At 58.9% G+C, this 25,668-nt stretch overlaps 2 protein-coding genes across 13 annotated transcripts; one reads left to right on the top strand and one right to left on the bottom strand.

Annotated features, from left to right (window-relative positions):
• Positions 1-1,134: 1,134 nt before the first annotated feature.
• Positions 1,135-13,603, bottom strand: HOOK2 (hook microtubule tethering protein 2). Of its 12 annotated transcripts, none has more exons than XM_022558727.3 (22): positions 12,236-13,603; positions 11,630-11,715; positions 11,488-11,560; positions 10,483-10,533; positions 10,261-10,393; positions 10,099-10,166; positions 9,533-9,595; positions 9,129-9,209; positions 8,872-9,032; positions 8,647-8,787; positions 7,191-7,392; positions 6,787-6,897; positions 6,036-6,123; positions 5,573-5,642; positions 4,727-4,864; positions 4,546-4,633; positions 4,313-4,347; positions 2,268-2,350; positions 2,081-2,184; positions 1,804-1,914; positions 1,664-1,735; positions 1,135-1,575 (listed from the first exon to the last, which is right to left on the bottom strand). In XM_022558727.3, the coding sequence occupies exons 1-22, from the start codon at positions 12,278-12,280 to the stop codon at positions 1,426-1,428; spliced, it is 2,154 nt and encodes a 717-aa protein (XP_022414435.1). In that variant the 5' UTR covers positions 12,281-13,603; the 3' UTR covers positions 1,135-1,425. The 12 variants fall into 12 exon arrangements, with proteins under 12 accessions (XP_022414435.1, XP_089761489.1, XP_089761483.1 ...); XM_089905363.1 differs by having other exon boundaries at positions 1,664-1,738; positions 11,488-11,587; XM_089905357.1 differs by having other exon boundaries at positions 1,664-1,914; positions 4,313-4,633.
• Positions 13,604-22,039: 8,436 nt separating this feature from the next.
• JUNB (JunB proto-oncogene, AP-1 transcription factor subunit) lies at positions 22,040-25,070 on the top strand. Its single transcript, XM_022558457.2, has one exon. It carries the CDS (start codon positions 23,533-23,535, stop codon positions 24,574-24,576), a length of 1,044 nt encoding a protein of 347 aa, XP_022414165.1. The 5' UTR covers positions 22,040-23,532; the 3' UTR covers positions 24,577-25,070.
• The last annotated feature ends 598 nt before the right edge of the window (positions 25,071-25,668 follow it).

Consider the following 25,668-nt stretch of genomic DNA (forward strand, 5'->3'; position numbering starts at 1 on the left):
CATGTCGCTCCTTTGCTTAGAACACTCTGTGGCTCCCACTTCACTTAGAATGAAAGCTAAAGTAATCCACACACCCTACAAGGCCCTGGACAGTCTGCCTGGTCTTGACTCCCTCCACTCTTCCCCTCACTCACTCCACTCCAGCCACACTGGCCTCCTCACTGTTCCTCTAACCCACTGAGCAAGGTCTCGTCCCAGGGCCTTTACACGTGCTATTCCCTCTGCCTGGATCACTCTTCCCCAGATACCTACATGGTCCCTCCCTCACCTCCTGCAGGTCTCTGCTTCAATTATGTCACTTCAGGGCTTCCCTGGTGGCGCAGTGGTTGAGAGTCCACCTGCCGATGCAGGGGACGCGGGTTCGTGCCCCGGCCCGGGAGGATCCCACGTGCCGCGGAGCGGCGGGGCCCGTGAGCCATGGCCGCTGAGCTTGCGCATGCGGAGCCTGTGCTCCGCAACGGGAGAGGCCGCAGAGTTGAGAGGCCCGCGTACCGCAAAAAATAAAAAATTAAAAAATTAAAAAAAATTATGTCACTTCCTTGGTGAGGCCTCCTTTCCTGGCCTTTTATTAAAAATCACCACCTGGGCTTCCCTGGTGGCGCAGTGGTTGAGAGTCCGCCTGCCAATGCAGGTGACACGGGTTCGTGCCCCGGTCCAGGAAGATCCCACGTGCCGCGGAGCAGCTGGGCCTGTGAGCCATGGCCGCTGAGCCAGCGTGTCCAGAGCCTGTGCTCCGCAACGGGAGAGGCCACAACGGTGAGAGGCCCACGTACCGCAAAGAAAAAAAAAAAAATCACCATCTCCCAAATCCACTTCCTGCATCCGCATGACTTTTGTCTGCTTTATTTTTCCCTGTAGCACTTCTCACATCAAATATTTTATCTATTTTGTTTATTATCTGTCTCCATTGGAATTGACAGCTTCCTGAGGTAGGGATTTTTGTCTGAAGCTTCTTCAAAACCCACCACACACACATACAGTTACACAGATACAAATATGATTCAAACTTCCTACTGGGTGCTATCGGTCACTCACACTTTAGTAAGAACACAAGCTAGGATTTTCTTAAAAGCACTGACCTGAGCCCCTGGCCTACCTTCTCTCCCTCCCCTCAGAGCCCAGAGTCCAGCCAAGTCAGATTGAAAGTCTTTATTATCTCTCTTCTCAAATATAAAATCACTCTCTCCCCTGGCAGCTCACTAAAATCAAGAATAAGAATCACATTGCTAAAAAGAATAGGCCCATTCCTGCCTCCCGCCTCATCCTGAACTCTCGTCCCACCTGGGAGAGAAAAGGGCAGAGATTATGACTTCAAGGCTCTCAAGCAACTGGCTGAGGCATAATGCTGGGCCCCATGTGAGTCAGGGGAATCCAGGGTGGATTAAGCCCTGATTGGCTGGACAGGTGGCAGGATCCTGAGATCCATCAATGCTTGTCAGTGGGGCGCATGTTCGGGGGTGCTAGGCGTCCCAGGGGTCCGCGGCGAGCGTTGGTGGCCAGCCGCTGCTGTGCCAGGAATGACTGGGCATGGGCAGGTGCCCGCTCTTCCCCAGCTCGCTGCTGCAGAGCCATGCCCTGGAGGGAGGGGCATAGATGGGGTCAGGTGAGCCCACAGGACCCCCATGCCCACCCAATACTTCAGCCATGGCAATGGTGCACTCACCATATTATACCAGGCACTGATGAGCAGCTTTTCTTCCTGCTCTCGCTGACTTCGACTCTTCTCAAAGTCCATCTGCTAAGGAGGCAATAGTCAAGGACCTGGATATGCTGAGGACAGTGAGAAGGGACAAGGACACCCACCTCCAGGTGCCGGATGCGGACATCCCGCTCTCGGAGCTGTGTCCTCAGGGTGTGGAGTTCCGGAGGAGCCCCCCCAGGTGGCCGCTGCTTGGGTTCCAGGGTCTGTATGACCTAGGGGTTGGGGAAGACACAGCCAGGGTGACCTTGGCCTCACAGGCCGTGGTGTAAAAGTCTGTGACATGATTAGACATGACAGGTGTGGGGGCAGGAGGCATGAACCAATGGGAGGCAGCAGCCTCGGCAGAAGGCGTGTAGGGCACCCAGCGCCCGTCCTCACTGTGCGCGCCTTGTCCACGTAGCGGCGGTACCGCTCCTCCATGGCCCGCAAGTCCGCGTCCTTCTTCTGCAGGTTGTGCTGCAGCTCCTCGATACGCCGGGCTGCTGGGGGGGGAACAAGGTGGCCCCTCAGCTCTGTGCCAAGCTTGGGGCTCCCTGCACCCAGCCGGCCACCCAGTCCCACTCACTGCTGCTATCGGCAGGGGGCTCTAGCTCCTCGATGTACTCGCGCTTCCGCTGCAGCTCCAGATCTGCCTCATGCAGCTTCTGCCTGCGGGCAGGGGACCGGCAGCAGCAGGCTGAGCTCTGGGCCCATTTCTTTTCTCCTAGTGGTGGCCACAGCCTTCCCAGCCAGCCAGAAGTGTCCCTGCAGACCTCTCTGCCTGACCCCAAGCCTGGGGGTTATGTGCGCTGGCCCCACCATCTCCTCAGCCATCAGAGTCCCAGCCCTCTACACCCCTCATCAGGTGGCCCCTGGACCAGCCCTCCCATTTGTCCACTTCTCCCCATTCCACAGCCCACTCGCTGGTCCAGGTACCATCATCCCTTGCCAGCCCCCTCTACTCTCAACCCCTCAGTTCCATTCTCTACCCAGCAGCCAGGCATTTTTCTGGAATGCAAATCTCTTATAAAACAAAAGGAAATATGGGACTTCCCTGGTGGCACAGTGGTTAAGAGTCCACCTGCCAATGCAGGGGGCACGGGTTTGAACCCTGGTCCGGGAAGATCCCACATGCTGTGGAGTAACTAAGCCCGTGCGCCACAACTACTGAGCCTGTGCTCTAGAGCCCACGAGCCACAACTACTGAGCCCGTGCTCCACAACAAGAGAAGCCACCGCAATGAGAAGCCCACGCACTGCAACAAAGAGTAGCCCCCACTTGCTGCAACTAGAGGAAGCCCACGTGCAGCAACAAAGACCCAACGCAGCCAAAAATAAATTAAAAATTTTAAACATTTTTAAAACAGGAAAGGAAATGCAAGCTAATAATTGACAGTTCTGCCACCTGTGGCAAAACCCCAAAGATTCCTGTAGGTGAGACTATTATCATGTGTTGGACATGGAACATGGTGTAACATCTAATAGTGAACCTCTGGCTATTTCTACTAAAATTACAAAGGCATGTACCCTGGGAGCCACCCATTGCATTTTTATGTATATTTGCACACAAGCAAAATGATGCCTATATAAGGTTTACTTTGTTACATTGCTTGAAATTGCAAATACCTAGAAAGAATGAGTTAAACACATTACGATATTACAAAAAATGCTATAGGCCAGACCTTCTGGACCACAATTCTACAGGAGAATTAAGCCCTAATGCCTCCAGGTATCCATCCTCTGTAAGGAAATAACTTTCTGTGTTCCAGGTCGGCCTTAGCTTCATTGCATCCTTGGCAGAACTGAGAAAATAGTCACGAAAATAATTTTCTGTAAGGCCTAGTTCCCCTATGGAACCCCAGTTGACAAAGGCTGCTATATTTGAAAAAAAAAATAAGAAGGACTCCTTTATTTATTCTTAAGGAGAAATTTCTCCAGTTAACTTGTTAAGTAGGGAAAGCAAAGTGCACATATTACACTACTTTTTGTGTAAATAAGGAATGATAGTAAAAATCTATACTCATATTCATTTGGATCTGCTTTAAAAATTCTGGAAGGATTTCCATAATAAACTAATAGAAATGAGGGTGGAATGGAGTGGAAACTGAGTCAATGAGGGAGGATTCAGAGGTATACCCTTTATTTCTGTATAGCTCGGTATACATTTTGGTTTTTAAACTATAAATGTGATAGCTATTTAAAATAGTTTCTTTCTTTCTTTTTTTTTTAATAGTTCCTTTTTGGGAATTCCCTGGCAGTCCAGGGGTTAGGACTCGGAGCTTTCACTGATGTGGGCCCGGGTTCAATCCCCAGTTGGGGAACTAAGATTCCACAAGCCACACAGTGTGGTCAAAAATGAAAAACACAAAAAAACAACTTTCCTTTTTAACAATGCAAAAGTAAAAGGTGACTATTACTCTGTCATACAACCTTGTTGCAATTTCCTCTGTGGCACCCCATTGTTCCCCCAAAACATTCCATATGCCTTCCCTTAGTCTATAAGGCCCCACTTGAGCTGACCCTTCAGACTCCCTTTCCTCATCAAGAACTCCCCCATCGACACCGGATCCACCTCCCACACCTTTGCCCCAGCCTTTCCCCCCACCAAGAGTACCCCCACTCTGGGACTCACAGATGCTCCTCCAGCTTCCTCTTCAGCAGGGTTGACTGGAGGAGAGAAGAGGCACTGGGTGAGTGAGGGCTCCAGAGGTCCCAACCTTTTTCCAGACTGAGGGTAGGGGGTGCCACCCTGGGCTCAAGGTACTTACAATGGACTTCACGGGGCATCGGGCAGCAGGGGGGAGAGAGAGAAGGGTTATTGGGGGACACAAAGGAGGGCCAGGCAGGGAGGAGGTGGGCACTCACATCTTCAGTCTTGCCCCCCTGCTCCTGCAGGGCCTTCTGCAGGTCATCCACCTGGGCCCGCAGCTCCGACAGCTGCTGCTGGTTCAGCCTGCAGGGTTGGGGGGCCCACTTAGTGCCTGCGCCCGCCCTCAGCCCCCCTCCAAGCGTGTGAGAGGCCCCCCTCCGCCAGGTGGGTCCTCACCGGTGCTGCATCTCCAGGCCGTGGCGCGCGCGGTTGGCCTCCTCCAGGTGGCGCTGCAGCTCCTCCTGCCGTTCCCGGTCGGCCGCCTCCTGCTGGCACAGGCGCTTGTTCTCCAGCTGAAGCTGTAGGAGCGTCTCCCTGCGGACCGGGAAGGAGTGAGCAGTGCGGGAGATGGGTCACCACTCAGGCCTACCAAGGCTCCAGCAGGGAAACTGGGCAGACGCGGCCAGGAGAGGGATAGAGCCCTGGGGGAAGAGCCCAGCCAGACCCTGGGGTAGGGTTAGAGTACAGGGGACAGCGCCTAGGCATGGGTTGGCGGAGCGCCGGTGGGGCTGGGGGGCAAAGTGGGCGGAGCCATGAGCTGGGTCTAGGGGTGGCGCCAGGGAAGGGTGGGGCTACAGGAGAGGGTTAGAACACTGAGATGCGGCTGCCGGTAAAGTAAGACACTGAAAAGTGAAAAGCTGGGGTAGGAGTTCTTACGGGCAGTGCACAGGGCAGTGAACCTAGCAGGGAATATACTGAGGACGGGGCAGAACCCGTCCTGGGGGCAGAACCCAATGTGGGCAGGGCTGGAGCAAAGGATTTTTGCCTGGGGAGTGGAGACAGATGGGTTGGATCTAATTTGTGCACTGAGGACGGATCCTGAAGAGGTGAGCCACCAATAGGGCTAGAGCCCTGGCCAGGTAAGAGCAGAATTAGGAGTGAGTGGGCCTAGAAGCCCGGCTAGGACTTGGGAACCAAGTTGAGCAGGCCTGGCTAGCGGTAAATACCTGTACTGGGGACGGGGCTGAGGGTGGGCACTGGCAGGCCCCAGTGGGGCCAGAGCTCTGAGTGACCCCAGGATACCTGAGCTCCGCAGGTAGGATCTCGGCTGCTAAGTTTTCCACAGCCGGTGAGGTGGGATCCAGTGAGGGGTCTGGAGAATGTGTGAAAAGTCTTCAGGTGGCTGCACAGTTTCTGTCCCCATCCCTAGGACCCTCTTTCCGAGAAGCATCTTTGGGGGCTCAACTTCGGCCAAAAGCCTGACTTGACCCAAACCCCACCCCTGGCATGACAAGGAGCCATGAGCCTTGGCCTGGGTTTGCCTTTGCCCCACCCAGAGCCCCGATAGACAGTCCCTGCCTTCTGTCAGCCCATGTCACCTCTTTCCACTCTAGCCTCCCTCCTAGCTCTGCCTAGCTGGCCTAGCTCTGCCCCCAACCTAGACAAGCCCTGGGACACTGCCTTTTCTGCCTGCCCTAACAGCACACCAGACCAGGTAAGGCCAGGCCAGCCATCTCCCAGGCCCTGGGATGGGCCTCCAACTCACCGGCTTGGATCAGCCCGCGAGGCTGCAACTGGGCGCAGCGCAGCTCCTCATTGGCCTCCCGCAGGGAGTCCCGCTCTGCCAGCAGCCGCTGGAGGGATGGGATGCAACAGGCCACTTGAGGCTGGATCAGCCTCCTAGGATAGGGGTCCCCAACCCCTGGGCCGCAGACCGGTACCGGTCCGCGGCCTGTTAGGAACCGGGCCACACAGCAGGAGGTGAGCGATGGGCAAGAAAGTGAAGTTTCGTCTGCCACTCCCTATAGCTCCCCATTGCTCGCATTACTGCCCCCAACCCCCAGTCCGTGGAAAAAATGTCTTCCACGAAACCGGTCCCTGGTGCCAAAAAGGTTGGGGACCGCTGGGCTTCCCTGGTGGCGCAGTGGTTAAGAATCCAGGGTACACAGGTTGGAGCCCTGGTCCGGGAAGATCCCACATGCTGCGGAGCAACTAAGCGCGTGAGCTACAACTACTGAGCCCACGTGCCACAACTACTGAAGTCCGTGCTCTGCAACAGGAAAAGCCACCTCAGTGAGAAGCTCACGCACCGCAATGAAGAGTAGCCCCCGCTCACCGCAACTAGAGAAAGCCCGCGTGCAGCAACGAAGACCCAACGCAGCCAAAAAATAAATAAATAAAAATAATAAAGTTCCCTTAAAAAAAGAATCTTATAAAGATTGGGGACTGCTGTCCTAGGGAATGGCCTCTGCCACGATGGGCAGGGTGGGGCTTGGGTGGAGGGACCTCAGCCTCACCTCCTTCTCCTTTGACACCAACTCATACTTTTCCTCCAGATTGCGGCACTCGAATAGCCATTTCTCGGCCTTCATGGCCTCCTCCTGCCGCTGGCCCTGCAGTTCCTGAACCTAAACAGAGGAGAGGGGAGAGGACAGCAGGGTGGGAAGGAGGGGCAGGGACTGAGTACAAGGTGAAAGGGCGGAGCCAGAGGAACCAGCTGAGGGAACTTGGAGGAGGAGGCTTAAGGGGTGGGGCTTACAAGCCTAGGGAGGAGCTGGCTGGCCTAAAGGGCGTGGCCTCTATATAAAAATGGGAGCAGACTCTGGGTGGAAGGACTTAGCACCACGCTGAGGGTGAGATAAGTCAGCGGCCGGCCAAGAGAAGCCCCCACCCCAGTCCAGGTCCAGGCCCCCGCCCGTACCTGCCGCCGCTGCGCCTCTAGCTGGGCGCGCAGGGAGCCGGCCCGGCGCAGCTCTTCCTCCAGCTGCCGCGTGCGCTCTGCGTGGCCGGCGTTGCGCTCCTCCAGCTGCCGCACCTGCCGCCGCAGCTCCCGCAGCTCGCCCAGGCGGCGCCGGCAGCTGCTCAGCGTGGCCTCCAGCTGCCCTGCGCGCTCTGACGACTGCCTGCGGGCGGGGGCAATGGGAAGAGGACGCGGGGTCTGAGGTCAAGGGTTCAGCCTGGATGCGAGGCCCTCAGGGCAGGGGAAGGTGTCAGGTCAGCCTTGGGGCATTTGGGTTCAAGGTGATGGGTCATGAGGGTCAGGGGTCAGCGGGGCCTGGTGGCGTTGGGGGAATCATTAGGGAGCATAAAGGGAGCCCTAAACATCAATGGTTAGCCCAGGGTCAAAATCAGAATCTGGGGGACACAAAAATGACTGTGGGGTTACAGGGGGAATGATGGGGCCCAGAGGTTCTGAGGAGCCCCCATGGACACTTTGGGGTCATGATGTAGCTGTGGGCCTAACAAGGGTATTGTGGGTGCAGGGGCCGTGGTGGGGTCATGGGGGATCTTTGAGGCAGAGCACTGTGGGGCTCCTGAAGGTATGGTAGGGGCTCATTAGGCACTTTAACGTTACAGGAATGCCATGGGGGCCACAGGGGAGCCCTCTGAGGCAACAGAAGGCACAGTGAGGTGGAGGGGTGGGTGCTATGGGGGCCTGCCAAGCACTCTGTGTTTGCAGGGATGCTGTGGAGTCATAAGAAGGTACAGTCATGTGATGGGGGGGCAGAGGGGTCACCAGGGGCAAAGTTATTGCATTGTGCGGTCCTGAAGGGCACCATGGGATGCTGGGGCATGATGGGTCCCAGAATGGTGCAGTGGGGTCTGGGGAGCATTATGACCCCCTAGGCTTGCTGGGGTCACAGGGATCCTATAAGGCAGCGGTCCCCAAACTTTCTGGCACCAGGGATCGGTTTCATGGAAGACAATATTTCCACGGACCGGTGGGGGGTAGGGGGATAGTCCAGGCAGTAATGCGAGTGATGAAGAGCGGTGGGAAGCGACGGGGAGTGGCAGATGAAGCTTCACTCTCTCGCCCTCTGCTCACCTCCTGCTGTGTGGCCCAGTTCCTAACAGGCTGCGGACCGGAACCAGTCCGCGGCCCAGGGGTTTGTGACCCCTGCTCTAAGGTATGTGGGATACAATGTGGGATAACAGGGGGACACTGTGGGGTCCTGGGGGGCACCATGGATCCAGGGAGTTTGGTGTTGTCCAGAGGACAAGGTGGATTCCAGGATAGTGCGGTGGGGTTCAGGATGGTATTGTGGAGTCAACAGGGCATTGTGGGTGCCCACTAGGAATTTGGGGGTTACAGAGGTACTGCGGCATCAGAGGGGCACTCTGGCAATGGGGGTGTGGGGGGGGGACCTGCCACTCACCGAAGTTCATCCATCTCATCCTTCAGGGCCTGTGCCTCCTGGGCCAGGCTGGTCAGCTCCTGGTTCCGCTGCTGCAGCTCGGCGACCTCCCGTTCCAGCTCAGCACAGCGCACGCGCTCGTCCTCCCTGCCGCTCTCCAGCCTGGGGGTGGGGGAAGCATCACATGAAGGGCCTGTGCCTGCCCCAGTCCCCTGGCCTGCTGGCCCTGTCCCCAGCTGACCATACCTGAAGTTCTCTTCCTGCAGCTGCTCCAGCTGGGACTGCAGCAGCAGCAGCTTCTTGGAGGTGAGGCCGGTGGCACCCTCACCCTCGGACCGGCCCACCCGCTCCCTCAGCACCTCATTTTCCTGAACCAGGCTCTGCTTCTCCTCTGACAGGAGTACCAGCTGTGGGCAGGGCATACAGACGAGCCGGAGCTGGGAGAGGGGCTATGCGGGCGGCCCTGCCCTGGGAGAACCTGTGGACCCCCACCTCGGCCCCACCTGCCGCTCCAGGTCCAGACAGCGCTGCCGCAGCTCGTCACCCTCGTCAGCCTCCTCACTCAGGAAGTAGTACCTGCGGGACTGATGAGAGGAGTTGAGGGGGGAGGGTGGGGAGAAACAAGAAACTCAGGGATCCAGGGGAGGAGAATGGGGGAACGGAGGATGGGATCTTCAGGGACAGAGAGGAGGGAGCCAAGAAACCCTCAAGATCTAAGAAGAGAGGGCTGGGACCTGAGGGGACTGGAGAAAAGGCAATTCAGGAACCCTGGGGACCTGGCAAGGGAAGAGGATAGGACCCTGGAGGATGGGAGTGGTTTACAGGCTTAAGGTCAAGCCCTTGCTCCTTAGGTAGCCCTGAAAATCAGTAATGGGGTCGGACCTTTAACAAGGTCCCCACCCCTTACCTGGCTATCAAAGTTCCCATATGTTTCCGGTGACAGGGAGTCAGAGGTGTCTTTGGTCATGAGCTGGAGGGGGGGGGTGCAGTGGGAGGACATTGAGATGAACTGGGCCCTCTGAGGGCAGCCTCCAAGGCTTCTACAATCCAGCCTAAGAACTACTCCATCCTCCTGTCCCCAAAGCCAGTCCTCCCCAATAACCCCAGTCCAGAGGCTGCCTCATGTGTCCAGCACGCAGGGACTCCTGGTCCTTCCCCACTCCCCAGCCACCTGGCCACACTGCGCGCCTTGTGGGATCCTAGTTCTTTAAACAGGGATTGAACCCGGGCCATAGCAGTGAAAGCGCTGAGTCCTAACCACTGGACCACCAGGGAATTCTGAGGCCTGGCCCTTTTAGTGTGCTAGGTTGTGACTTAGAGCTGGGGGGCGCTGGCAGACACATGGGACAGGGAAATGTGGCCAGCTGAGTTCCAGACAGAGCCCAGACCTTACCACGGCAGAGCCTGTGCCCAGCTGCCTTGGAGATGTCCCCTCCCCTGAAGCTCCTCGCTACAGTGGGCATACCCACCTACCTCCTGGATGGCTTCCATCACCACATGCTGAACTGATTCCTCTAGCGTCATGATTCTCTGGATGTGCTCTGGGGGTCAAGGGGGGGGAGACTGAGATGGAGGGTGGAAGGGCAAGAAGCGTTTCCTCAGGTCTTCCCCTAGGGACCCCCTAACCTCCCATACCCTGCTTCTTCTCGCAACTGATAGCACAGCCCAGCACCAGCTGAAGCAGCTTGCCAAGCTCTTCTGGGTCGGAGAACTCGCCAATAAGGCTTACATCTGGAAGGTGCTGCTCCAAAATGGGATGCCCCAGGACCTGAGGATGGGAGGAGGAAGGGGTATCAGGGGCTGACGGATCCCCCCTCCTCCCAACCCAACCCCCTAAATCCCTTTACAGTTACTCACATCCTGGGAGTACTCCACCAGGCTCTGTAAGATTGTCTTCAGATTGTTGACCTGGGGAGGGGCAAGGAGTTGTGTCCAGGGTCCCAAATCCCCCCAGAAGGGGCCAAGCAGCCCCCACCCTGAATCTGTCTAGCCCATTCTTTTTTTCTCTGTCTCGCCTCCCAATCCCTGGTCATCTCATCCTGTTTAGCCCCATTCTCTGTCTGTATGTCCTCTCTCCTAGGAGTGACCTGTCTGGCTGCCTGCCCTTCTTACCCACCTGCCCATCTTGTTCACGTGTCCCCAGAATCCAGTCACTTCTCACCACCTGCCCCACTACACTTTGACCCTAGCCATCATCATCTCTCACCTGAATTACTGCACCAGCTTCCACTCTTGCTGCCCACCCCTCCATTTCTCTACAAGCATCCAGAGGGAGCTTTTTAAAGCCCAGGCCAGGTTTGTGTCTTTCCTCTACTAAAATCCTTCCTTGACTTTACACAGCACTTAAAATAGAATCTATCTTCCCTGCTCCAGCCTGCCAGGCCCTTGATGATCTCATCTACCATTCCTGCCCCCTTGCTTTCTGTTCTGACCCCCCTGCCCTTCCTCGATCACACCAAGCTTATTTCCAACTCAGGGCCTTTGCATTTGCTGCTCGCTGTGTCTGGAATGCTATTCCTCCAAATCTTACATGGAGATCAGCCCATCTGGAGTAACAACCCACCCACTCTCAGTTGCTCTCTCTCTCGTGGCCCAGCTTTTATTGTCTTCATAGAGCTAATTGCCATTGGAAGTCAATGTTAATGTTTGTGTATGCAGGGTTTTGTCTGTGTTATTCCTTGCTGCACACCCAGGCCTGCTTAATAGAAGAATGAAGGAATAAATACATAGTTGGCTGGTCACCATACATCTGTCCCTCTTCCTGTCCAGATCTGTTTGTCCATCACCCAGGACATGTCTAACTGACCCTTCCCTGATCAACTCTTCACCAGTCTGTCCCCCATTCATGAGTCCACCTGTCACCTTCAACCTCCGGTTGGGACCTGGGTCGTCTGAGATGCCCTGGAGCCATGCCTCGTTGAACCAGGAAGGGTCTCTGGGGGTGAGAAGGTGGGATGAGCTGCTGGGGGACCCTTTTGGGACCCTCCCCCTCAGCCCCACTCACATCTGGTTCAGCACATAGGCTACTGCGAGGCCACTGCTCAGTTCCTGGGGGCTGGTACAGGGGGGCGGGACATGGAACGTCTGCAACTGGTGGGGGAGAGGAAAGTGCAACAGGCATTATCAGGGCCTGGGACCACGGAACAAAACCCCTTTTACAGACTTTTCCGGTCAGCAGGACCCTCACATGCTGGGTGGGGGCTGGCCTGTTGCTCCAGCAAGCCAGCTCCGTGGGGGAGTGGCTTCTGCTCACCTGGACGGACCGGAGGGGGCGTGGCCTCATTATACCTCTGCCCAACAAACCCCGCGCGACCAGGCGAGGGCAGACCACGAGTCACTTGGTCCCCATAGGCACCACGTGACCAGGCCAGCTCACCTGTGCCCTCGCCCCACATGACCCAGCCACTAAGGGGCGTGGCCTCACCTGCTCTTTACACGCAAACCTGACACTTGACGGGTCAGGTGCTCAGGCCAGAGTGCAACGGCCTGGCAGGCCGACGACCCCTTCCTCCTCCCTGCCCCAGGACGGAAGGGCGCACAGAGCCAAGGTCGGGGCTACCGGGCGAGAAGAGAGGGCGTACACCTGTCCCTGGCCCCGCCCCCGACCTACCCAGGTGAGCAGAGACCCGCATAGCTCGGCCTTGTCCACGCTCATGGCTCCCGATTGGATTCGACCCCGGCCGCGGAGCCCTGCCACCGCAGCGGCGTCCAGATCCGCCACCAGCGAGCGCCCGCAGCCCCGACCTCCCGCTCGGCCTAGAGCGCCGCCCCGCCCCCTAAGCGCAGGCCCCGCCCTGGACACGTGATCTCCTCCCGGCACCAGCTCAGGGCTTCAGACCCTCCATCTTAGATCCGGGAAGCTTTTGGGCGCCAGCCTGCCGCTAGGGGTCAGTCTGGACCAGCCTTGCGCATCCCAAGGGTGGCTTCACCTCCCCTCCTCCCCGAGCTCTTTTTGGGGTAGCGGAGACTTCACCGTCGTTCCTCTTCATCAGAGGCGGAGCTGCCCCACCCTGTTGTACAGGCGCATTCTCGTCCCTTCCCTTCGGCTGAAAGAAATTCTGCTGTCTAGCCACATTATGATCAGAGCCTTTGCGCAGGAGAGGGGCAGGTCTTAATATATTCTGTGGACTTGGAGGGGGAACAACACTAAAGGGTTCTTCCCAGTGTAGGTGACTTGATAGTCTTGCCTAGGGGTAGACAAGGGGATTTGGGTCCTAAGTCGACGGCAGGATGGGTCAGACACATGTCCTAGGTAACGGACAGACTTATTTGCCTAGCCTGGATCCGTCCTCCACTGAGCTTTCCCTGCCCTTTCCCCTCCCTGAGCCCCGCGCCTGGGCCCTCCTCCCTCAGAACCCAGGACGGGGCCGCCCTGATCGCCACGGCCCACCCGGGGCGCCCAGACAGCAGGAACGCGGCCTACGGGGAAAAGGATGGGCCCACTCTGAGACCCCGTCTGGGCAGTGAAGGGGGCTTAAAGGAAAGTGCTAACAATACTAGTTAACAATAAAATCGCAGCCACCATTTATGGGGTGCCTACAAAATGCAGTCTCTGCGCTAAGCGATTTAAATATATAGATGGTTGAAATCTCCACGATTCTAGGTGGCAAGTGCTCTTTAAATTCCCGGTTCGCAGACGAGGAAACAGAGGCTCTGGGTGGATTCGGCTTTAAGGGAGGGGTTAAAGCACCGGACCTCTGACGCCTGAGTTCCCCGGCAGTCCCTCCCCTGCGGAGCGGGCGAGGTAAAGAGCAGTAATTAGAGGTTATTAGCTGTACCCAGAGAGAGGGGCGGACTCTGCTTTGGGGGTGGGTCTAGGTCTGAGGGGCGGGGAGCTGCTCCCTCCAACCCAGAGTCTGGCTTCGGCGACCCTGCCCCCGAATGGGTTGAGCAGGATGACTACAGCTCCCCTTTCCCCCCCGCACTCCTCCGCTCCCCGCACCGTCGCAGGAACACAATCACTCTAGCACCAGACTCCAGGTTACAGCCCACTCAGACGCACAACTGCACGCACGCAGGGCCCTTGGAGGCTCGTCTACACACCCACATCCCCTTCCGAGTTGTTTTCAGCCTCCATCCCCTGGGAGTAGAGTGGAGTGGGGGGGAGTAGGGAGGAAGGGGACAAGGGCCAACAGTGCCGGCTTCCGGACAAGGCTGCCTTACGGCGGCGGGCGTGAGAACAGCCGCCGCTGATTCCCTTATCCCGCACCCACTAAGGAGAGGGTGCTGCCAGTAAGGGGAAGCGGGGCCCCCCTGCCACCAGGCAGAAGTGGAAGGTGAGCTGGAGCTATGGCTGTTACAAGGAGAGGAGGCTGGGATTATTTGTGAGAGGACCTGGTTGCCCAATGTTGGGAGACATGCTAGGACTGCCAAATATTTGGGAGTGGGGTCCCCAATACTTGCAAAACCCTCAGGGATCTTGATGTTTAGGAGGAATCTAAATATTCGGAGCATGGACTTGAATTGTTTTAACGTTGCCATGATATTATAGGCGTTATGGATGTTCAGGGAGCCAAAAGTCCCCAGATTTAAAGGAAGGTCTGGGTGCCCTCACGTTGGGGGAGGAGTCACAGCCCTCCATTTGGGGCGGCAAGGAATCTCATGTTTGGGGGGAAAGGGAGCTCCCTACGTTGGCAGGGAAGAGCAGCAATCCCTATTATGTGACGCAGGGAACCCCACCGTTGGGGGCATCAGTGTGCCTTCAATCCAAAGAGAGGGGTCACAAACCCTCATTTTGAAGCAGGGATCCTTTATTTGGGGGAAGGATTCAAACCCCCCACTTTCGGTGGAGAGAGCCCCAAAGTTTGGGGAATGATCTGGAGGCCTCCATTAAGGACAGGGTGCAGGTCTGGACTAGCAGCCCCCAGCTGGTTTGGGGACCCCACCCCCTCCTCTCTGTTTCCAGGAACAGCTGGGCCCAGCCTGGGCTGTACTGCTGGGAAGCGGGTGACTCAACCCCTCCCTGCGGCCACAGCTGGACCCCCGCCCGCCCCCTCCGGCCTTCACATCTGGGCAGAGACCCAGTCATGAGAGCTGGGATGGAGACCCTAGGTTCACACATTTGGAGATGGTGCCCCTCCCCCACCCCCGGGGCTGACCACAAGCTCAGGGTGGACACCATGCCCCATACCGTGAGGGACTCCGGCAGGCTTTCTGCTCTCCAGACACTGACATTCCACCAGGACTCCCATCCTGACCCCCTCCCCGGGTCTGTACATGTCTCTGAGTCCATGTGAAGTGTGTTCACATCTATGTAGGTGTGAGATGATGGGTCTGTGATTGTGTGTGCACAGGCCTATGTGTCTGCATCTGCCTGTGTCTTGGTGCCCTGGGAATTTACCCAACAGGCTATGTGTGTGTGATTTGGTGGTTTTGGGGGGTGCTGTCAGGGACTAGGGCACATGCTTCTCTTTATGGGACCTTGCTGTGTGTCTATATCCCTAGGTCATTCTTTGTGTGAGAAGTGAATGTATGACAATCAGTACTTCAGTATGGATTTAGGTTGTGTTTCTGTGACCGTGTCCTACTTTCTCTCCATCATGTGTTTTTCTGTGATAGCATGAGCCTGTCATGTTTGTCCTTGGTTTATCCATGTCCCCGAGACAATCTGGTGTCCCTGTGTGTGGCCTTGTGGATTGTGTCTGTGACCCTACTTTACTTCATGTGTCCTACTTGTGATGTCTGCGTGACAGCATGACCGTCGTGTGTCCGTCCCCAGCATGTGTCTCTGTGCCTCTACAATCTCCATGTGAGAGGAGTGGCTGTGTGACAACTGGAGTCCTGAGGTCCAAGACTTTTATCTATGTCTTACTTTGTCTTGATGGTGTGGCTTTATCGGAGTGTCTGTATATGCCACCTATCTGTGTATGAAAATGGCCCTACCACAAACGATGTGTGACAGTGTGACCCTGCCCACATTCGCCGCGGAGCTAGCTGGACTAGTTAATGTTTGTGCCAACGTGTGGCAGGTGTATCCTGTGTCCGTGTGACACTGTGGATCTGAGAGTTTGTGACCTTGCGTGGGGGGGTGTCAAAGTCATACAAGACAGCGTGAGGAGGCGGTGATGTGCTGGGGGGGTGCGTCAAGCGCCCGGAGTCCTGCCGCTCTCGGCCCCTCCCGGCGCTGCGGGGGCGCGTGCGTCGTGCGTGACGTGAGGCACGACGGGGGTCGCTGCGTGCGTGGAGCCAGACGCGATCGTGCGTGCGAGCGCGGGGGGATGGGCTAGCTGCGTGCGTGCGTGCGTGGGCGGCCGCGGGGGTTAGGCGCGCGGGGGAGCGCGGGGCACAGCCCCACCCTGGCGGGGACTTTGGGCGCGGGTGAAACCCGGGAGGGGGCTGCCGTTAACCCCTTCCTGCCCGACCTGAAACTTGTGGCCCCTCGATAGAGCGCGCGGGGGGTTCCCCAGCGCGCGGGGACCGTCCCTGACGAGGGAGGAACCCCGCCATCGAGCTGAGAGACCCCTCGGTTACCATGGGAACCGGAGCTTCCCGCGCGGCCGGGCTCGTGCTTCCTCCCCCCTCCCGCTCTTCCTCCAGCTCCGTATTCCACCGACAATGCGCTGCCCGCTCCTGGCCTCCTGGTCTCCGGGGAAGGGGCTGGGGTCAGCGAGGCCCTGGCGTGCGTGACTCAGGCCAGCTTGAGGGTCCCCTGGCCGCAGCCGACCTCGCTCCCCTTCTCCACCCCGTGACTCACCCCTCGCGGCTTTCCCCTTGTGTGACTCAAGCCCTTGGGGAGGGGGCTGCGGACTCTGAGACCCCCCTCCAGGCAGTGGGGGCTGAGAACCGAGTACTGGAGGCCTAGAGCTTAAGGGGTGGGGCTCTACCTCCGGCGAGGGTCGGTGTCTGGTGTCTTCCCTTAGACATCCCTTGCCAAGGTCACTAGAGCCGTTTCCCCCACCCCTGAATTGGCAGTACCTACCCCCCATCCCTCTGGGAACCCAGCCCCCAGCCCCTCCCCCATAGCCCACAGGAAGTTTTTGCAGAGCCCATCGGCGATGAAACGGTTAAAGCCGTTTTCTTATTCATTTCATCCAGGGGCTCCTTTTGACTCAGAGCAAGCCAGGCGCCCCCTTGAGCCGGGCCTCGTGGGGGCCTGCGTTCATACTCCACCCCACATGTACCATTTTTAGAGAGGGGAGGGAAGGCTGTTGGTGAGCTGGCTGGGGGTCTTGGGTAGCATACAGGGTTGGGTTCAAATCCTGCCTCTGCCCTCATTACTCTCTGGGTCTCGGTTTCCCCATCTGAAAATGGGGAATAACTATGACCCACTTATTGTGGCGTTGTGGGATTAAGTGAATAATAGATGGGACGCTTTGTTCCCAGAGCTGGGCAGAGGAGCAGGGAGGGGGCTTGGCCGGTAGAAGGACCCAGGCTCCTCCTGTCTCTCAGGCCTGGGTGTCAGGGTGACCAGCAGAAGCGAGTCCTTGTGGGGCGCGCCATGCCCCACCCAGGCGCTCTGAGGCCATGGGGTTCATCCCGTCCACCCCCTGCCCGGGGCAGGCACCCAGGAAGTGAGAGGCGGGGCAGGAATGAGGCGGAACCTGTTGGGCCCGTTGCCTCCCCACCCCTCACCCTCATTCCGGGGCCCTGGCATGCCCCCCGCCACGTTGCGGCCCCACCCCCACCGCCCTGGACGCCTGGGTCCTGACCCGACGGTGGCCCAAGGGAGGGGATGTCGGCGGAGACAGCGTCTCGGGAACATCCTGTGGACTGCTGGCTGTGGACTGCTGGCTGGACAGACCGGAGGGTCAGCCCCTCCCCGGGCAGGGCAGAAATCGGCTGGGGGCAGAGTAAACATGGCCCAGGGTGGCCAGACTTGGGGGGGCGGCAAGGAGTGTACACATACACAGTCACACACACAACACCCGTGTCACCCTGGCCACAGAGAGACTGCCAACCGGGGACACACTGACAGGGTCAGACACAAATCTGGGCAAGACGGCTGTCAAACACAGACACAGTGACAGGGCAGACTCAAGAGGAAGATTGAAATGCTGCCAAACACACAAAGACACCGACAGGCCAGAAGCATAAAAGCAGGGAGTGAGTGACACAGATAAATCAGCTCAGCATACAGGCAAGATGGACACTGACAGACACAAATACAGAAGGACATTGACATTCTGGTGAGAAGCACACAGCCTGGCAGACAGTGGCATGCTCACAGGCACTCTGAGACAAATGTGACAGGCCAGAAACACAGGCAGGACGGACACACAGAGCTGTGTGTCAGACACAGACGGGCAATACATGCATGTGGATAGACTCAGAGAGAAGGGACAGTCAGTCACTTTCAGTGCAGGCTCCCCAAGAGCTGCACTAGAGATGTTCATACACAGTGTCAGATCCTGACACACAAGAAAGCAACACAGGCACGCGCGTGCACACACACACACACATACATGAACACACACTAGCAAGATCACCAACTCAAAAAGATACTCAGAGGCAAGAGAGACATACATAAACCTATGGGAGGTGGACATACATAAACCTACGGGGAAGGACACATACAGACCATAACAGAATCCCCCCACCTCCCACCACAGTTGCACACACACTCAGAGATGCTCTGAGAACATCAGAAGTCAGCCTTACAGATACACACTACCTCACCGATGACACACACGTCAGACCCTCCGACAGATTGGGGAGATGTAAGCAGACAGACTGACAGTCACATACATGGTCTAGCCAGACAGTCACACCCAACGCAGAGAAGCATTGACAGGCCACAGTCGGACATTCACTAACACGTTGGCACAGAGACACCGTGACAGAACCTGTTGGCTAACACACACACACACACACACACACACACACACGCCACAGAGCCCACATAGACACACACACATAGCTGAGCCACAAACACACACCAGCCACAGACCTCACACAGACCTCACACAGGCAAGCCATGGACCTCACACACACACACAGACACACAGACACACTAGACACGAATAGGTTAGCCATATGAACTCCAAAACAACCTACATTCATGTACGTAGGCCAGCCACGTGCAACCTATTTCATAGACCATACACATACTCACACACACACTCACCCCCCAACCCCCCCCCCCCCCGCCAAAGCAGGCAGGTCCTACACACCCCTGCAGTGTTGGGCCAACACACAGACACATGCCCTGAGAAGACAGGCCTCACACACACTCTCACACGTCCTGACAGGCCAGCCACACACTAACCCACAGCCAACCAGACACACACGTGCCCCTGGACCATGCTGCGGGGCTCTGGGCTTCCCAGCCAGTCTCTACCCCCACCCAGAGATCCTGGTGCTTCCTCTCTCCAACCATTGCCGCCCCCCCCCCAGCCTGCTGTTTGTCACTTCCCCTAGGAGGCCCAGCTCAGCAGCCTCAGTCCCTGGTGGGATGTGGGCCTGTTTTCTCAGCACATCCCCCGTAAATGGGGCACCTGGGATCTCAGCCATGCTCAGGCCCCCCAAGACCTCGCCAGCAGTGGGGGGCACAGAAACAGCTTTGTGGGAAACTCCCCTCATGCCCAGCTGAGTCAGTCTGAGGAGACAGACTCTCCCTCCTGCTTCCAAGAAAACCGAGCAGCTTCCTCTCCAGGAGAGGGGTGAGGGACCCCCCAAACCACAGAGGTGGAGGAGGGAAGTAACTGGAAAGCCAGGGGTTCCTGGGGGAGGGCCTCCGTGATCCTCAGCCTCTTCCTGCCAGCTGCCTGTCCACACCCAGGGGCAGGGACGAGGGAGCCTGGGTGCTATGACTTGCGGGTTCTCGTCCTGGCCTGCCCACTGGCTGACTCACAGGCAGCCCCCAGCCCAGTTTCCTGGTGAGGGCCCTGCTGGCCAGTAGGCCAGGGGGGAGGGGGGTCACCAGGCTATTTATAAGAAGGAGAAGTCCCTCCTGCCAAGGCCAAAAGCCCCAGAGAGACCCGTAGGTGGAGGGGGGGGCGAACTTCCTCCTTATCCAGTCCCCCAGGCCCTAGGCCCCTGGGCATGAGGGAAGCCTGGGCACAGACTCCTCAGCCAGATGCTAGTCTGGAGCCCAGGGCCTGGGCAGTACCCAGATGCTAGTCTGGGCACCCAGGGCAGACGGAGGAGGGGGCTATCCTCACACCTTCCTCACAGGGACGGCCAGCCTTGGCGCCAGTGGGGCGGCATGAGGTGGTGGCACCCAGGCTAGAAAGGTGAAACTGGCAGGGGCTTGGAACCGGCTGTACCAGCTTAGCTGGGCCCCCGCCCTCCCTCACTGCCCTAATCCCCACCCCCTGGTCAGACACCCGTGCAGAGCATGCTGACCTGCCCCCAAACACACCAGCAGCCCTCTGCCGTGTGCCCAAGCCCGGAGAAATGAGACCCTTCATGAAAGGGCCTGCAGAGCTTGGCATACAGTTGGCACTGCATAAATGCCTCTCTGATTGTCATTATCCACATAAAAAGTGGCTAATGCTCTGAAGCCAGACAGCTCAGGTTCTAGGTCAACTCCAGTGCTTATAGCTGTGGGATATCAGGCAAGTTCCTTACCTTCCTGTGCCTAAGTTTTCTAGTCTGTTAAATGGGGCTACAAATAGCATGCATTTCGCTGGGTTGTTGGAAGCAGGCAATGAATTATTCTATGTAAAACACTTAGAAGAGTGCCTGGCCCCTGGTAAGAGCCATATAAGTGTTAGCTACAAAAATAATAATTATTATTTCTCAGTCTGCTGTCTGCATGACTCTAACCCTGCATCCCTCCCTGCCCTGACCCCCACCCCCCATACATCCACTTTTCCTTGCTGGGTCCTTGGCCTCCATCTCTACCCTTCCTGGGCCAGTCTCACCTCTCTCCAGGACTCCCCTGGCATGGGCAGCCTCAGCACTGGTCAGGGCTGACTCACTGTGGCCTCCTGGCCCGTGGGACCTGCAGGTTGGCTTCCTGATATGCTGCCCTCCAGCCAGGCCTGCCCAGCCCCCCGACGTTGCCCGCTGCGCCCCCGCAGGGCCCAGCCAGATGTCAGCTGCAGTTATTAGCATGGGCAGGAGACACAGGCCTGGCAGCTTGCCTGCCAGACTCAGCGGCCACTGGAATCTCCCTTGAGCCTGAGGCGGGGGAGGGGAGCAGTTCAAGCAAGGGAGGAGGAGAGGGGGTACCCAGGGATCACAAGGACCCTCCAAAGATGGGGACACCCCCAGCTTCTCATGGGACCTTCCTCCCCAAAGCCACTGCTCTGCTGGACTTCCCCCAGCCCCCACAGAGCTCAGTTTCTCTTTTGCCTCTTTCGTTTTCCTTCTCTCCTCCACACTTGGTGAGCTCTGCACTTGCCCTACAAAGTCTGGCTAGCCCCCCTCCCTCAGCCTCTCTCTACCCTAAAGAAACTTCCATGCTCCCAAAAGACAGGGGCCTCACACTCTCTCTGAGTGACAGAGAGAGAGAGAGAGAGAGAGAGAGAGAGAGACTGAGCTCACCTCTGGTTCTAGTGGCTCACAGCCTATCTGCTTGGAAGTCCCACCTTAAGTCTAACTGGAAGCCTCTCCATCTAAACCTTCACCCATTCCTGGGAAAGGGGCTCTGGAGGGGTTCCCTCAGATGAGGGAGACAACTCAGATGAGGGAAAGGATCCCCCTTTTAGGTATTCTGGATGGTGAGGCGACCCGCACACTGAAACAGGAGTAGGGCCCGTCACCCACATGAGTGAAGGTGGGGACACCCCAGCCCCTAGGGATGTATGGGGGGAGGGGCCCCAGACCTCCTGGCAGAAAGTAAGGGCACCCAGCTCGAGGTAGGAGGCAGCCGTGCCAGCCCGCCCAGGCACCCAGGCACCGGGGTCGCCTCGAGGCACTGACCCGCCCCCTCCACGCCCATCGGGCCGGGGGCGAAGTCCGACCCAGGCCCGCGGGCAGGCGGGGACCTGCCAGGCTGGGTCGAGTCGGGCAGGGCCTGGCAGGACGCGGCCCCACAGCGGCTGGGTGGGGCCGGGCCAGGCGGCCGGGGCTGGTCGGGACTAGCCGTCCTGGGGCCCTGGCGCGCCCTGGGACCTGGCAGATCGGGGCAGCCGGCTCCTGGCCGGGGCTCCGGGACAGCGTTAACCCCACCCCTTCCTGTGCCCTTATATGGGCGGCGGGGAGAGACTCCGGGGGCCGCCCCGCCCCCAATCCTGCCCGCGGACTCCGGCCTGTTGCCATGGCGACCAGGCCCCGGTGAGTCCCCCTCCGTCAGGCCGATGGAATCGTCCCGGACTGCCAGCCTCGGCGATCGCCTGCGGGCGCCAAGGGCTGAACCATTGCTTGGGTGGGGATCGACGACTGGAGGCCTCTGCGTCTGGGCCTGTCCCACGCCCCTGGCTTCCTCTGGGGTCGCAAGCCCAGGTTCCTCTTACGAGGCGCAGAACCCGGCTGGACCCAGGGCGGGGCGCATGGTCCCGTAGGATTCGAGTGACGGAGGCAGGGCCCGGTTCCTTCCCCCTGGGCTGTTGCCACACTTCCTGCCGCGGCGCTCTTTCCCCAGCCTGTTTCTAAGGAAGGAGTGGGGTTGGGCGACCGCGCCCCGGCCGTCGGGCTGGGTCTAGGCACCAGGAGCCGACACTATGTCGGTCAAGTCCAGGGTCACTGGGGGAGGTCTTTGGGGTGGGGACAGAGTATACAGGCACCTAGAGGTCACCCACAAGAGGGGACGCCGATCGTGGAAGATGCAGCAGTCCAGGTCCCCAGGATCCTCAAAAGACCCCTCCTTCTCTCATGTCTCAACCGGAGACCCTCTGTCAGTACTATCTCAGTACTGAAGGGGTGCCCCGACCCTTCTAATTCTCCTCCGTCGGGCCTTCGCAGATGACGCCCAGTGACCTCCAACCTCTGACAGTGTCTTAATCTTCTACCCCACATATTTTCTTTGACTCAGTGTACCCCAGGACCCTCACTCACTTTTTCCATATCTAGGACCCCCAATTCCTTCCCCTTCCAACTTGTGGGGCACTCTCAGTCTCTCCCATGGACTCCAGGACCCCTACTCATTTTCTGCATAATGGGTGTCCAGCAGCTCCCGTGTACACTTTTGATCGCTCCCCTTCCTCACTTTTCCTGGGTTCAGTTCCTCCCGTGAAAATTCCAGTCCCTCAACTCTTCTGTACCCTGAACCCCCCACTCAATTTCTGAGTCAGGCGTCTCCTTACCACTCCCCCACCTACCCTGCTTAACCCTCCTGTCTCTCCTTTGGGGGGTCTCTCAGTGTATTCTCAGCCCCCCAGCCCCTCTGGAAGACTCCAGATCCCTCAGGCCTTTCCGTGCGCAGCTCGGGACCACCCCCGTCCCCCCAACACACACACACTTGCTCTGTACCAGTTCCTCGTATCCCTCATCGAGTACTCCAGGGGAGTCATCGCCCTCCCTGAAGCCTCTCCCCGTGTACCTCTGACCGCCCCAGCGCCCCCTTCCTCGCGCACCAGGGTCCTCTGAGCCCCTCCCCCTGCAGTCGCTCCGAGCCACCCAGCCCGTGGCCGCTGTTTACAAGGACACGCGCTTCCTGACAATGACGCGAGCCGCCTCCTCCCCTTCCCCACGCTCCAGGAGGGGGGCGCGGGGGCCCGGCTCGGGCGACCGCCAATCGGAGCGCACTTCCGCAGCTGACAATCGCCGTATAAAGGCGTGGGGCTCCGGCTGAGCGGCCGGGACCTTGAGCGCGTCCAGGCCAGCGTCGGAGCGAACGGGGAGCGGGGAGCAAGGGGGACGCAACACGAAGAAAGCGAGTGCGCCAGAGGGGGGCAGAGGGGCTAGAGAAGCCGCACAGAGCTTCCGTGCACAGCCGCCTGTTGGCCTCTCTCGGCCCGTACAGGCCCCCGGGAACGCGCGTCCAGACACCTGGTCCAGCCACCTCCGCGGACTGCGCGCGTCTCGCTGCAGCGAGGCCCGGGGCGGCCCCGCAGGGACCCTCAGACCGACCGGGCCGCCCGGATGTGCACTAAAATGGAACAGCCCTTCTACCACGACGACTCATACGCAGCGGCCGGATACGGCCGGACCCCGGGCGGCCTCTCTCTACATGACTACAAACTCCTGAAACCCAGCCTGGCGCTCAACCTGGCCGACCCCTACCGAAATCTTAAAGCACCCGGAGCGCGGGGCCCCGGCCCAGAGGGCAGCGGTGGCGGCAGCTACTTTTCCAGCCAGGGCTCGGACACCGGCGCGTCGCTCAAGCTCGCCTCATCGGAGCTGGAGCGCCTGATCGTCCCCAACAGCAACGGCGTGATCACGACGACGCCCACGCCCCCGGGACAGTACTTTTACCCCCGCGGGGGTGGCAGTGGTGGAGGTGCGGGGGGCGCAGGGGGCGGCGTCACCGAGGAGCAGGAAGGCTTCGCCGACGGCTTTGTAAAAGCCCTGGACGACCTGCACAAGATGAACCACGTGACGCCCCCCAACGTGTCCCTGGGCGCCAGCGGGGGGCCCCCGGCCGGGCCCGGGGGCGTATATGCCGGCCCGGAGCCGCCTCCCGTCTACACCAACCTCAGCAGCTATTCTCCAGCCTCTGCGACCTCCGGAGGAGCCGGGGCCACCGTCGGGACTGGGAGCTCGTACCCGACGGCCACCATCAGCTACCTCCCACACGCGCCGCCCTTCGCCGGCGGTCACCCGGCGCAGCTGGGCCTGGGCCGCGGCGCCTCCACCTTCAAGGAGGAACCGCAGACCGTGCCTGAGGCGCGCAGCCGCGACGCCACGCCGCCGGTGTCCCCCATCAACATGGAAGACCAGGAGCGCATCAAAGTAGAGCGCAAGCGGCTGCGGAACCGGCTGGCGGCCACCAAGTGCCGGAAGCGGAAGCTGGAGCGCATCGCGCGCCTGGAGGACAAGGTGAAGACACTCAAGGCCGAGAACGCCGGGCTGTCCAGCACTGCTGGCCTCCTCCGCGAGCAGGTGGCCCAGCTCAAACAGAAGGTCATGACCCACGTCAGCAACGGCTGCCAGCTACTGCTTGGGGTCAAGGGACATGCCTTCTGAGCGCCCCCCTATCCCCCGTACGGACATTTTCCCAAACTGGACGGCTGGGCGCACGCCTCCCATGGGGCGAGGGGGCAGGCGGTGGGCACCGGCCCCGGGGCCTGGGGGCGCCACAAACCACACTGGACTCCTGCCCGCCCGCTCTGCGGCCAGTCCTTCCACCTCGACGTTTACAAGCCCCCCTTCCACGCTTTTTTTGTATTTTTTTTTCTGCTGGACTCAATTCATATTGAATATAATATATTTGTGTATTTAACAGGGAGGGGAGGAGGGGGCGATTGCGGCGGAGCTGGCCCCGCCGACCGGTACTCAAGCCCTCGGAGATACTGGGGAGGGGACCCCCGCCCCCTGCCCTCCCCCCCTCTGCACCGTACTGTGCGGAAGAAACGCGCAGTCGGTATCTAAAGAATTTATTTTAAGATGTGTTTGTGTGTGTGTTGTTCTTACTTTTTATTGAATCTATTTAAGTAAAAAAAAAAAAGGTTCTTTATTAATTTCTGTTGTCTTTTTTTCCAAGCCGGGCGGGCGGAGGGAGGAGAGTAGTGGGATGCCCCCACCCCACTGCGGTTTGTGGCTTGCTCCTGTAACTGTGTCAATCTCGCCAGCTTTGTTCAGACATCTTGCGTCCCCAGCCTGGGTGTCCAACCCTTCTTGCGTCCCCCGATCTCCCGGGTTGGAAGGTGCAGGGCGGGGACCAGGTCCCGCAACTCCCCAGCACCGGGGGACAGGACGCCTGGGGCGAAACGCGCAGTGCGCAGGCGCGGCCCCGCCCAGCCGCGCGCGCCGGGGCTTTCCCCGCTGACGCTACGGAAGCGCTGTCCAAACATGGGCTGATTCTGCCCAGTGACGCGACGGCGGTCTCTGGGCAGATTCCGGGAATCCCCTCCCCCGCTCTGCCGGGCAGGGCCGCGGCGCCGGGAAAGGGGCCGGGATTTTCCCAGGCTGGCGGCTACCAAGGCCCGGAAAGCCCCAGGCCTGGGTCCAGAGCGTCCACGGTGGGCGGGCCGCACTCCAGAACCCCGGGAGCCACCCCAGAGTCTCCCCCATCGGGCTGGTGCCTGGGTCCTGCCGAGCCCACGCCACCTCCGTCTG

Source organism: Delphinapterus leucas, unplaced genomic scaffold, assembly GCF_059928025.1.
Source record: "Delphinapterus leucas isolate spDelLeu-1000000601 "Yukka" unplaced genomic scaffold, BTC_Dleu_Yukka2 spDelLeu_asBTCV2_sq25, whole genome shotgun sequence".
In the NCBI taxonomy this organism is placed as follows: Eukaryota; Metazoa; Chordata; class Mammalia; order Artiodactyla; family Monodontidae; genus Delphinapterus; species Delphinapterus leucas.

What these genes read in the sequence shown, in the direction of transcription:
- HOOK2 (XM_089905352.1), bottom strand. Translation starts at nt 11,908, where the DNA reads ATGAGGCCACGCCCCCTCCGGTCCGTCCAGGTGAGCAGAAGCCACTCC. An exon ending in TGATGGAAGCCATCCAGGAG is followed by an intron (nt 9,596 to 10,098) that starts GTAGGTGGGTAT and finishes CCCCCCCTCCAG; the next exon opens with CTCATGACCAAAGACACCTC. An exon ending in GATGAGATGGATGAACTTCG is followed by an intron (nt 7,393 to 8,646) that starts GTGAGTGGCAGG and finishes CCCCGCCCGCAG; the next exon opens with GCAGTCGTCAGAGCGCGCAG.
- JUNB (XM_022558457.2), top strand. Translation starts at nt 23,533, where the DNA reads ATGTGCACTAAAATGGAACAGCCCTTCTACCACGACGACTCATACGCA.